Below are 10,739 nucleotides of genomic sequence, written 5' to 3' on the forward strand. Positions count from 1 at the left end.
TGGGGCATATAGCGAGGAGGCGTGTTAGCTATCCAGCCAGGGAGGTCTTCGAAAGGGACCCAACAGGCACGCGTGGGAGAGGGCGCAGCGAGTACGGTGGCTTGACCAGGTCGAGGCAGACTTGCGGAGGATCGATGTCTCGAGTTGGAGATCTGCAGCACAGGACCGGGCGTTATGGCGCCACATTCTGAGTCGACCGACGGCTCTAGTCCGTTATATATATATGCTTCAATTTATCTTATGCATTTTCTGTAATACAAAAGGAAGCGGCGCTTAATGTGTCGAATGGTTAGAAACTCTCTCCCCCATTCAAAACACGTGGTTATAATTTCTCAATTTATTCACTCCAAAACAAGAGCCTTACTCAGGGCAACAGCTGAAGCGACTGTGCGTGCGTAAGTACGAAGGCGAGTGAAAAGTGGTCCAGCTTCCAGCAAACGTGTCTCCCCATCCATGCTGTGTGTTTGCACCGCAGTTGAATTATATATTGCAATTAAATAGTTTCAAACGATACCATCATTTCCCGTCCAGGAAATTGCAGGAAAAAAGCCAAGCAAAAGTGATGCATAAAAAAAGTAAAGCCGGGTACAGTAAGATGGATGGCGCTAACTCAAGCCGTAAATTCCTTCAGTTCAGCTCAATCGTCTTTCGTTATTTTTCTTCAGTTACAATTCAGTTACAATATCGTACACCTCCGTAACACGTGCTCTGGCGGGGAATGCCGCGATTCCCAGTGTATTATTGATTGTTTGAAAGCACGTGCACGCTGCGGATCCATTTTCCTTCGCTGGTCTCAGTTTGAGTCTACAATAATTGTCTGTTCGTGCGGGTATGTGTGGTCTTATTAATCTTGTTTAAACAGTGCTATTGGTTATCTGATTCTGCCTCATTATTACAATTAGTGGCCCCTTCTATAATTTAAACCAGAATTGCCGACATTGCAGCCTATTAGGTGAATTATGACCGTTCGTGTACAAACCACGAGTCATTTAAAAATCGTTTTCTTTTCGTTTCGTCTCTGTTAGAAATGGGTTAAAGTACATTCTTGACCAAATATTTATACTTCGGGCAAAACAAAATCAATCATTCGTGAGCTGATCGTGCCTGCGATATATCGGCGTTTGCCTATATTTGTTTCAGGCTGAATTAATCCAGGTTTGGCGTTCGGTTTTGTATTGGGTGTTGACGTGTGGGTTCAAGCCTAGAATGGACCGTCCCCCGCTAGCAAGGACTGACATGAGTTCAGTCACCAACTGCCCACAAAAAAGATGGCTAGAACCGTACCCCCCCCCCCCCCCCCCCACCTCCAGTATTCGTAAGCTAACAATATCACCTCCACCACCAGCAAATTCGCACACGTTTCGCTCCTCCTCGCAAACATAAAATTCATTTGATTTGAAAGAAAATTCATATTCCCTAATCCGCAATCACCCCTGCTTCTCTGTGCCTACGCTCCTCTCACATATTGTAACGACTTTCTGCGCGCCCTCAGATAGCGACACGTCCCGTCCGTGATCACAACAACAGCAACAACAAAAAAAAGAACCCCCAAACTAGTCCACCTCGCCGTGCATGGTCGTGCCCTCCTCGAGCTCGTCCTCCTCCAGATCGATGAAGAACTGCTGCAGCAGATCGCTGAACATGAAGTTGCGCTGCTCGTACCGGCTGCCGTCGAAGAACTTGACGCCAATCTTCTGCAGATACTTCTCGTAGGACGGGTCGCGATCGAGCGACGGTTTGTACAGCTCGCACAGCGCCCGGAACGTGGCGTACATGCGATTGTTCTGCTCGACCAGCGCCAGCAGGAAGTGGAGAAAGTTGAGCAGCGGCATCGCGAACGGCGGCTCCGTGCAGGCGATGCTAGCGTGAAACTTGCAGTAGGTGGCGAACGTGCTCGCGGCCGTTGCCGGTTCCTTCAGGGCGAGCTGCTGCAGCACGGTATGCCCGACGAACAGGTCCACCTCGCCGGGGAACCCCTTGGCGCAGCTGATCTCGATCAGCAGGAAGCCGCAGCTGACGCCGTCCTTGGCGAGCGCGAAGTGGCGCCGGGCCAGCGTCAGGTCCCCTTCGCGGTACAGGATCTGGGCGAACAGCTTGTGCATCAGCGGGTGGCCCGTCGGGGACGACACGAGCGAGCCGCTCCACTTCATGGCCCGGTCCTGGAGCGTTTGCATTGGAGGATCGTTAGAAGGGCACGAATTTAGATACAGAGAAATGGCCGGAAGGGGGGGGGGGGGGGGGGGGATAAGGTACTGGGTTATACTCACAAGCAACGCTTCCCGATCGACGACGGTCGGCTTGATCTTGCTGACCAGCTCCGCCAGCCGCTTGATCCACTGCTCGGGCGTCTCGACCGTGCTGCCCGCCTTCTCGAGCGTTTGTATGATCAGCAGCCCGAGATCGGCCCCGCTGCTGTACTGTTCGTGCTCCAGCATCGTCAGCGCACCGTCGTACAGCAGCTCCAGCACGTCCGCGTACTTCCCCTGGGACACGTACCGGAAGTAGAGCGTGCGGTACATCTGATGCGCCTCGTAGAAGTTCTTCGACTCGACCGAGGCGCGCAGTTTGCCCAGCACCCGCGACACTCCCCGGGACGACGAGCCCGGTTTGCCCGGGTGCGATTTCTCCTGCGTTTCCTGCGAATGAGAGGGAGGAGGGGGGGGGGGGGAGGAGGCGATTGTAGCGCGCTCTGTTTGGCTCGTTGCGCGGTGCGAAATATTTACCTCCATTAACAGAATTACACCATAAAGTTACCTAAATATGATACACAATTTCTAGCAAACTTCTAGTGCGGCAGCACTACCCTGCCAATCGTTCAGCGAGAGAGATATCTGTGGCCACTTTGTCAAATCGTCAGCAATAACAAAGCAGCGGCAAGGTCAGCTCATCCAGCCCGTCTGACAGCACTGTCATCGGTTGACGTTTGACGAACGGCGATGCAATGGGGTTATTTTCATTGAGAAACGATTGCTGCTTTAAATTCTAATAAAACATCATGATTTACGCTTAGCTTGGTGTCAATGAACAGTTTAGGAAATCACTATACGATTTCTACTGCGTTTCCTACGCTATTTTTTATGCTAATTTCAACGCTACACACTTACTACCGAGTATGGTTTGTCGACTGGAGCTGGAATTATATCGGATACATACCCAAAACCAGGTCCAAATATCGTTCCGAATCCGGAACAGTTTCAAGTACATCTGTTACTGGAGATATATGAGATCGGAAGGTGTTTCTGGATCAGTATGAGTTTATGATCGGTTCTAGGACCGCTATAGGTTCAGCATCAGTTCCAGATCTTTAATGGATCTACTTTCAGTTCCAGGTCTGATATGAATTCGTGCGTAGTTCTAGGATCGGTATAGGTTCATTTTCAGTTCCTAGTCCGGTATGGATTCAGTATAAGTTTCAGGGCCGGTACACGTTCATGATAGGTTCGAGGACCGGCATGGGTTCATGATTGATTCCAGGACCAGTGTGGATTCATGGTAGCTTCCAGGACCGGTATGGGTTCATGATAGGTTTCAGGATCGGTATGGATTTATGATAGATCCCAGGACCAATTTCGGTTCATGATAGGTTCCAGAACCAATTTCGGTTCATGATAGGTTTCAGTATGGGTTCAGTATCAGTTGCATAACAGGTTCCAGGACCAGTGTGGGTTCATGATAAGTTCCAGGATCGGTATGAGTACATGAGAGGTTCAGTATCAGTTCTAATACCGTGATGGATTCATGATAGGTTCCAGGGCAGGTTGATGGTGTCCATATCAATTCGAGAACCGGTATGATCAGTATTGGTTCCTGCATCAGTTCCTGGACTTGCATAGATTCAGTGCTGAAGGCATTAGGTCTACGGGGTAAAATGCATCCGGCCACTCTGGATCACGGGGTAATATGAGGAGTAGACGGTCTTTTATTCGTTCTACGTGTGGTTGTCTTCATGAATGTTGAAGCTTTGAACTCATGAATAAACCACATTTTATCTGTTGGCGACACTGTTGGCCTACTGTACCGGAAATATGTTGTCTTTGCAGCTTCCGCGTAAACGAAATATTGCCACGAACGGCTAATTGTGTTACGATACAGCTTATCGATCCACTGCGAACGCTGACGCTTTCGGTCGGATTATGTTTTTATTTCTAAAAAACAATTTGCACAATCTTTGCAGCGACAATATCAAAAGAAGTGTCTCAGATTACGCCTTACTAGATCTTAGTTAATGTTAGTTGCATACGGGTTAGCTTCGAAAGAGAGACAGCTTAATAAATAGACGAGACGTTGTGCCCAGCTGGGAGACAGTCGCCAGTAAAACCCGCCCACCGCGGAGGATTATCGGCCGTCCTGCTCCCTTTCGCTCATATCACTCTGGCAAAGCGTGCAAAAAGGCGCACACACGCACACACACGCACACCCACTCCGTTGGAATGCCCAAAAGCCTACATCCGGATCGTCCCGGGGGGAGGAGGGGTCCCTTTACAGCTCATCGTCCAGGGAAAACTCTTCCGGCGGAAAGTCGCCCACCTCGACCGCCTTCGGTGCGACGAAGCTGCCGTACTTGGGACCGCAGTCGAAGTAGCGCTTCCCGTTCATCGTGCCATCGTTCACGCCGAGCGGTTCGTCGAACTTGACGCCGAAGAACAGGCCCGGCTTCCCGTCCAGCGGGCCCTTGTACAGGACCGTGCCGAGCCGGACGGGATTGTTCTTCGCCGTCACCCGGCACCGGGCCCCGATCGCCGTCCCGTCCACCTTCTGGCGGTCTTCCTCCTCCTGGCGCTTGCGCTCCTCCTCCTGCTTGGCCATCTCCTCCGCGTTGTACTTGCCGAGCTTGTTCTTCTTCAGGAAGCTGCGCAGGCTGTCCTCCTTCTTGTCGTACTCCTCCAGCGACAGCTCGAACTTGGGCACGTTCTCCTGCAGGCACGGGAACTGGTCGATCACGTGCACCCGCATGCCGTCCTCGATCGGGTAGCTGCCGAGCGGCTGGCTGTCCCCGTCCAGCCGGCACACCAGCCGCTCCCCGCTGTACAGCTCGAGCCGCATCGTGCCCGCACTGCCACCGGTGATGGGTTCCAGCTTCGCCTGCAAGGAAAGCGGAGGTTTGGTAACGAGATTTTTTGGGCAGACCGCCCGTGCGTGGGTGCAGATGAGCACTCCAAGGTGAATGTGGGGGGGGGGGGGGGGGGGGGGGCGTGGAGCACTCTTTATTCGGTTGCACCGCATGACTCACCTTAAACTCGTAAATCTTTAACGAGCGGCTGTACTTCCGTTCGAACGAAATGGTATCATTCTGTGAGTTGGAAATGTTGATCGTGACCGTATCGGGGACCTCCACACTGATCATCGGTGACATGGTGAGATTGCGTTTCTTTCGCGTTTTTCCGCACAGCTGCCGACCGGTCCCGTTCCGTGCTCTTCTTCGGGGCGAACTTTTATTTTGCTTTCGAGTTTGCTCGGGAGTTTTTCTTTTATTTTTCTTCCCCACTGTTTTATGGCAGTACGAGACGACGACCACACGAAACAGCGGATTGGCGCCGTGACGTGAGCTGTCAGGCGGAGTCGAGCAGTAAATTCGAGCACTTTTCAAATCCACACCGTTTGTCGGTTATTTGTTGTGATGGTTTGTATTTTTTTTCAATAATTTACATTAAGAATCATTTTATTCTCTATCAATTGTTTTAATATCGTTTTTAAGTTGCTAGAAACTATCAAATTAATTTATCTTGCAGAAAAGAGACGTTGAGCTAATACGTACGCAGCCAGTTGGTACAAATTTGGTTCTATTCGAAGCTGCCAGCTACACGTGTAGCTTAACCGATTTTATTTTTTCTCTCTGTTTCTAGCAATTAAATGCACTTGCTATTTGAGTGTTGTATGAGAGTACACCGTCCAAATTTTTACTCTACGACAGATCCTCCAGAAGTGCCGAGAGCGCCACCTGTTCATCGACTTCAAGGAGGCCTACGACACCATAGACTGGAAGGAGCTATGGAGCAGCGGTAGCACTCCCCTGGGAAGTTGATCTGGCTGATTAAGTTGATTAAGTTTAGGTTTAAATCAATCTTCATAAATAAATTGTTTTAAACATGCGCTTGAGCATCGAGTAGAGCTGTACAATGTTTGCAAAATGTCCACATAACTCACGAGTAACAATTCTCGATAACAGATTCTCCATGGAAGTATCAAAGTTTGGAGTGACGCTACAGAGTGCCGCTCTGAGCTCCCGTCGCCGGGATACACTCAGCACAATTTGTTTAAGGCCACCTTTTAAGTTCAACTTCAGTTAAATAAGCGATTCTGGGTATTTTCAACTCTTCATGTTATTTGAAATTTTAATAAAAACTACATAATTTATTTTAAAGACGGGTGAGAGCTTAATTACAGTACAAAACTCAAAACTGATCCAAAAACAAGACTAAGAAAGTAAAATACTTTATTTTTTTTTTATTTATTATAGTTTATTTTCCAAAACTAGATGAATCATACACTCATAAAAAAAAACTCGGAAAGACCATGTGATATTATGTGCAACTGAAGGGGGAAACCACACACGTACGAATCACTGTGTCCGTTAACCCGCATCTCACTGGGTTCGCTGTTCTGAGTCGACAGTGTATCAGTGAGCTCCAAATTAATCCCTTCCGGTAGGAGCAATTGACCCCCGAAACCCTCGACACTGGTCTGTCGTCTGGTCGCTCGCTCTGGTTAATCATCGCGCGATTCATTCCGCTGGCCAACCGTTGACGACCGGACGTTCGGGACGTTGGTTGGTGCGCAATCAGTTCCGTTCCGGCTCGGGTGTGAGGTGAGCGTCGCAAAAGGTTCGCGCAATGGAAGAGATCAAAAAGGCACTGGCCGAGGCGGACCCGTTCGCTAGCTGGTGGCCATTCATCGTGGCCGGCATCGTGTTCGTGATCGGCACTGTCAGGTGAGTCAGGTCGGCGTTCGCGGCCCAACCACACCCGCTGCTACAATCAACCCCCCCCCCCCCCCCCCCCCCATCTGCAGGACGTACATGGGCGGACAGCCCTGCCCGAACGGAAACACCATCCCGGGCCGGTTGATCGTGGTCACCGGTGCGACCGGTGGCATCGGGCGCGAGGTGTGCCGTGAGCTGGCCCGCCGACAGGCGCGCTGTTTGATACTGGCGTGCCGTACCGTGGAGCAGGGCGACGCTCTGAAGGAGCAGCTGCGCCGTGAAGCTCCGGACTGTGTGTGCGAGGTGTCCGTGGTCGATCTGCGTTCGTTCGACAGCGTGCGCCGGTTCGTGCGTCAGCTGCAGGCGCAGCATCCGGCGGTGGACGCACTGGTGAACTGTGCCGGCGTGATCTTCCAGCCCGGCGGACACACGGCCGACGGGTACGAGCAGCACCTGCAGTGCAATTATCTGTCCCACTTCCTGCTGACGCAGCTGCTGCGGCCCCAGCTGGCCCGGTCGGCACACGGCGGACGGATCGTGCACGTGTCGGCCCACGGGTACACGGCGGCCAAGATTGCCAACCGCGACGATCCGCTCAATCTGCGCCAACCGGCCCAAAGTGGACGGGACGCGTTCGCGCACTCGAAGCTGGCCATCGTGCTGGGCAGCAGAGCGCTGGCAGGGAAGCTTACTGCGGAGGGGTGCAGCACCACCGTCAACTGCTGCTCGCCGGGGCTGGTTCGCGGCACGGGCCATCTGCGCCACTCGCCGATCATGAAGGCACTGTTCGCGAAGGTGCTCACCTTCCCTTGGATGTGGCTGTTCATGAAGAGTCCGGCACAGGGCGCCCACACGATCGTACGGCTCGTGACGGATCCGGCACTGGCCGGCTGTACAGGGGACTTTTTCAAGTAAGTGTTGGCGATGGTGGATGACGAGAACGAAGCTGTTTGTGCGTAACGCTTTACATCCTTCTCGACTAGCGACTGTGAACGGGTGGAGGTGTCCGAGTTGGCCAGGGACGACGAGCTGGCCGACCGTCTGTACCGGGCCTCCCTCAGTGCGGTTGGTTTAACCGAGGACGCGGCCAGGGGGACCGTGCGACCCAAGAAAGAGTAGCGTCATGGATTAACGCGACTTTGGAGATGGTGCTTTGTATGCCGGTACTGGTAAATTAAACGATTTTAGTGAACACATCAGGTGGAAATGCTGCTTTTGCTTAGTCTGTGCTTAGTACCGTATGACTCATGTCATGTATTGCATACCTTCAGGCGCTTAGCAAGTTCGAAACGGAGTAGTATTTATTTAGAGACTATCCATAGTATTTCGAACCAATTAGGGCAGGAGGAACGTACCTTTTCTGCGTTACGAACATGATTTGTTACATTAATCTACAAATAAATTAACATTTTCACAAAACTGGATGCGTAAAAAATTACCTTGGTAGTAATATATTCGATTTATTTTATAAAACTAGTGAGACTTTAATAAGGCAAAGAAGATTAGTAATTGGTCAGTAAACTCCTCCTGGCAGTGGTTTCATATTAAGCTATGCTTCGTATCAAAACTCTCCTTTACCTGGGCGATCATGTGTTCTTTATGCCATTTTAAATATAAGTGCATCTGTTTAGTTATTTTCATTCTCAAATAATATTTACAAGTAAAAGAATATTTTTCAAATAAAAACGTGTTTGTCAGCACGTGATACTTGGGTCCCGGCATCCAGGTAGAGTCAACATGAAGGCAAATGCGTGTCCAACAGATTCGCTGGCGTCGTCGAGCAGAATGCATCCGGTGAAATGAAATGCGTGTAGAGTAAAGCTCACCGTTTATTCGTCAATAAAGCTGTTAACTGGAGCGGAAATATTTAAAGGACTAAGCCTTGCCTTACCGCTTTGAAACAACAAAGATAAATTGACACAGCACAGCATTGGTCTGCTGTTGCTCGGCTCCGAAAGCATCCACGTGCTGTGCTGTCCTCCGCCTGCCGAATCCATTTTTAATGCCTTGTTCTTACCTCGTTTTACCACCGCTGGTCGCATTCTCCGTGCTGTGTGTACCCATGCCCGCGGGCGCAGAAGCTACCCGGAGCCAGAGTGTCATCTTACCTGATTACCATGTATCGTTCGGTGTTTTTCGGCCAACTTTTTACTCCGACCTTCTGGTCGGGTGCGATAAGGATGCGATTAAACTTCTGTGCGGCTGCCGTGGAGAAGGAACTAAAAATAAACAGGGCGTGGGAATGAATCTGCCCAACCTAGCTCAAAACCACCGCAGAAAGAGACAGGAAGAGAGAGAGAGAGACACACACACACACAAGCTGAGGAGGAGCAAAATGTCATAAAAGATAATTTAACACTGCTGCTATTTGAAAGGCAGACTGCAATACGTCACTGCCATGGTTACGCAAAGGGGCATGGAACTAGCGAGGGTCGGACCGGATGAAATCGGTCGCGGTGTAGTGCCCTACCTGACACGATTGTTTCGCGGTCTTCATTCGAAAGTCACGTCGAATCCTACTTACCAGTGTCTATGATGTGGCGGGAGGGTGGAGTGTTTTGCTTTCTGGCAAAGCCATTGTCTGAGGCATGGATATGGGAACGCGTAAAGGATGCTACTGGCTTCCAATTTTATTCGGAACATTGTAACGACACAATGTGGCTTTGGGGCATTGGAGTTATTGATGTGCAGTGGCTGCTTTAATCATTGCTTTTTGCTTATTAAAAGATACTTTTATTAAAAGAAGTGAAATATTACTTTTTCCAGTTACTAGTTGCTAGCTAAAAGTATTGCCAGTTACTTTTCGATCTATTATAGTAACAGAACACAATTTCAAGGTACATAACCCTACCTCCAGGGCGTAGTAGGTTCATGTCTTATATGGACTGTCCCCCCTAGTTAGCAAGGACTGACTATCCGAAACTAATTCCAGTCCTAACCCTAATTCTGAACTGATATCAGTCCTGATCCCGAAACCCTGTACCTATACTGGAACTGATTCCAAAACCAGGTTGAGTCAAGAACTGATTCTGAACTCAAACCGGTCAAGAAACGGATCTCGAACTCAAACTTATATGGACTGTCCCCCCTAGTTAGCAAGGACTGACTATCCGAAACTGATGATGATCTAGGAACTGATCTGGGACTCATTTCGATCCTAGAACTAAGTCAGAAATCATACCAGTCCTAACCCTAATTCTGAACTGATATCAGTCCTCATCCTTAACCCTGTACCCTGTATACTAGAACTGTTCCCAAAACCAGATTGATTCAAGAACTGATTCCGAACTCAAACCGGTCAAGAAACGGATCTCGAACTCAAACTTATATGGACTGTCCCCCCTAGTTAGCAAGGACTGACTATCCGAAACTGATGATGAACTAGGAACTGATCTGGGACTCATTTCGATCCTAGAACTAAGTCAGAAGTCATACCAGTCCTAACCCTAATTCTGAACTAATATCAGTCCTAATCCTGAACCCTGTACCTATACTAGAACTGATCCCAAAACCAGATTGATACAAGAACTGATTCCGAACTCAAACCGGTCAAGAAACGGATCTCGAACTCGTACCGGTACTGAAACTGATGCGGAATCCAAATCGGTTCTAGAATTTCCTTTCCTATGCTAAGCCAGGAACTATGCTATTCTTGTTATACCACAATCACAAAGTACTTATATCTTGTATCTAGCTACACGACAAAAGCAAGCAGTTGTTTTGCGCTGCTATTTTGCTAGTTCTTCAAAATTACCCAACTCCTCTTGAAATCTTAAAAAAACAGGGCCTTGGATGCTGCGACACACATTTCGCGCCCAGC

General features: G+C 49.6%; 3 protein-coding genes across 4 annotated transcripts; 1 reads left to right on the top strand and 2 right to left on the bottom strand.

The window, feature by feature from the left end:
• Positions 1–596: 596 nt before the first annotated feature.
• Positions 597–2,949, bottom strand: LOC1272148 (Golgi to ER traffic protein 4 homolog). Of its 2 annotated transcripts, XM_311026.5 has the most exons (3): positions 2,724–2,949; positions 2,268–2,636; positions 597–2,159 (listed from the first exon to the last, which is right to left on the bottom strand). In XM_311026.5, exons 1-3 carry the CDS (start codon positions 2,727–2,729, stop codon positions 1,554–1,556), a joined length of 981 nt encoding a protein of 326 aa, XP_311026.5. In that variant the 5' UTR covers positions 2,730–2,949; the 3' UTR covers positions 597–1,553. The 2 variants fall into 2 exon arrangements, with proteins under 2 accessions (XP_311026.5, XP_061519100.1); XM_061663116.1 differs by having other exon boundaries at positions 597–2,636; positions 2,724–2,883.
• Positions 2,950–4,076: 1,127 nt separating this feature from the next.
• On the bottom strand, positions 4,077–5,536 carry LOC1272147 (tubulin-folding cofactor B). The gene is made up of 2 exons (XM_311025.5): positions 5,231–5,536; positions 4,077–5,082 (listed from the first exon to the last, which is right to left on the bottom strand). The coding sequence occupies exons 1-2, from the start codon at positions 5,351–5,353 to the stop codon at positions 4,480–4,482; spliced, it is 726 nt and encodes a 241-aa protein (XP_311025.3). The 5' UTR covers positions 5,354–5,536; the 3' UTR covers positions 4,077–4,479.
• Positions 5,537–6,457: 921 nt separating this feature from the next.
• On the top strand, positions 6,458–8,338 carry LOC11175860 (retinol dehydrogenase 12). The gene is made up of 3 exons (XM_061663132.1): positions 6,458–6,928; positions 7,009–7,830; positions 7,903–8,338. Exons 1-3 carry the CDS (start codon positions 6,831–6,833, stop codon positions 8,036–8,038), a joined length of 1,056 nt encoding a protein of 351 aa, XP_061519116.1. The 5' UTR covers positions 6,458–6,830; the 3' UTR covers positions 8,039–8,338.
• The last annotated feature ends 2,401 nt before the right edge of the window (positions 8,339–10,739 follow it).

This window comes from Anopheles gambiae, chromosome X, assembly GCF_943734735.2.
Source record: "Anopheles gambiae chromosome X, idAnoGambNW_F1_1, whole genome shotgun sequence".
Classification (NCBI taxonomy): domain Eukaryota; kingdom Metazoa; phylum Arthropoda; class Insecta; order Diptera; family Culicidae; genus Anopheles; species Anopheles gambiae.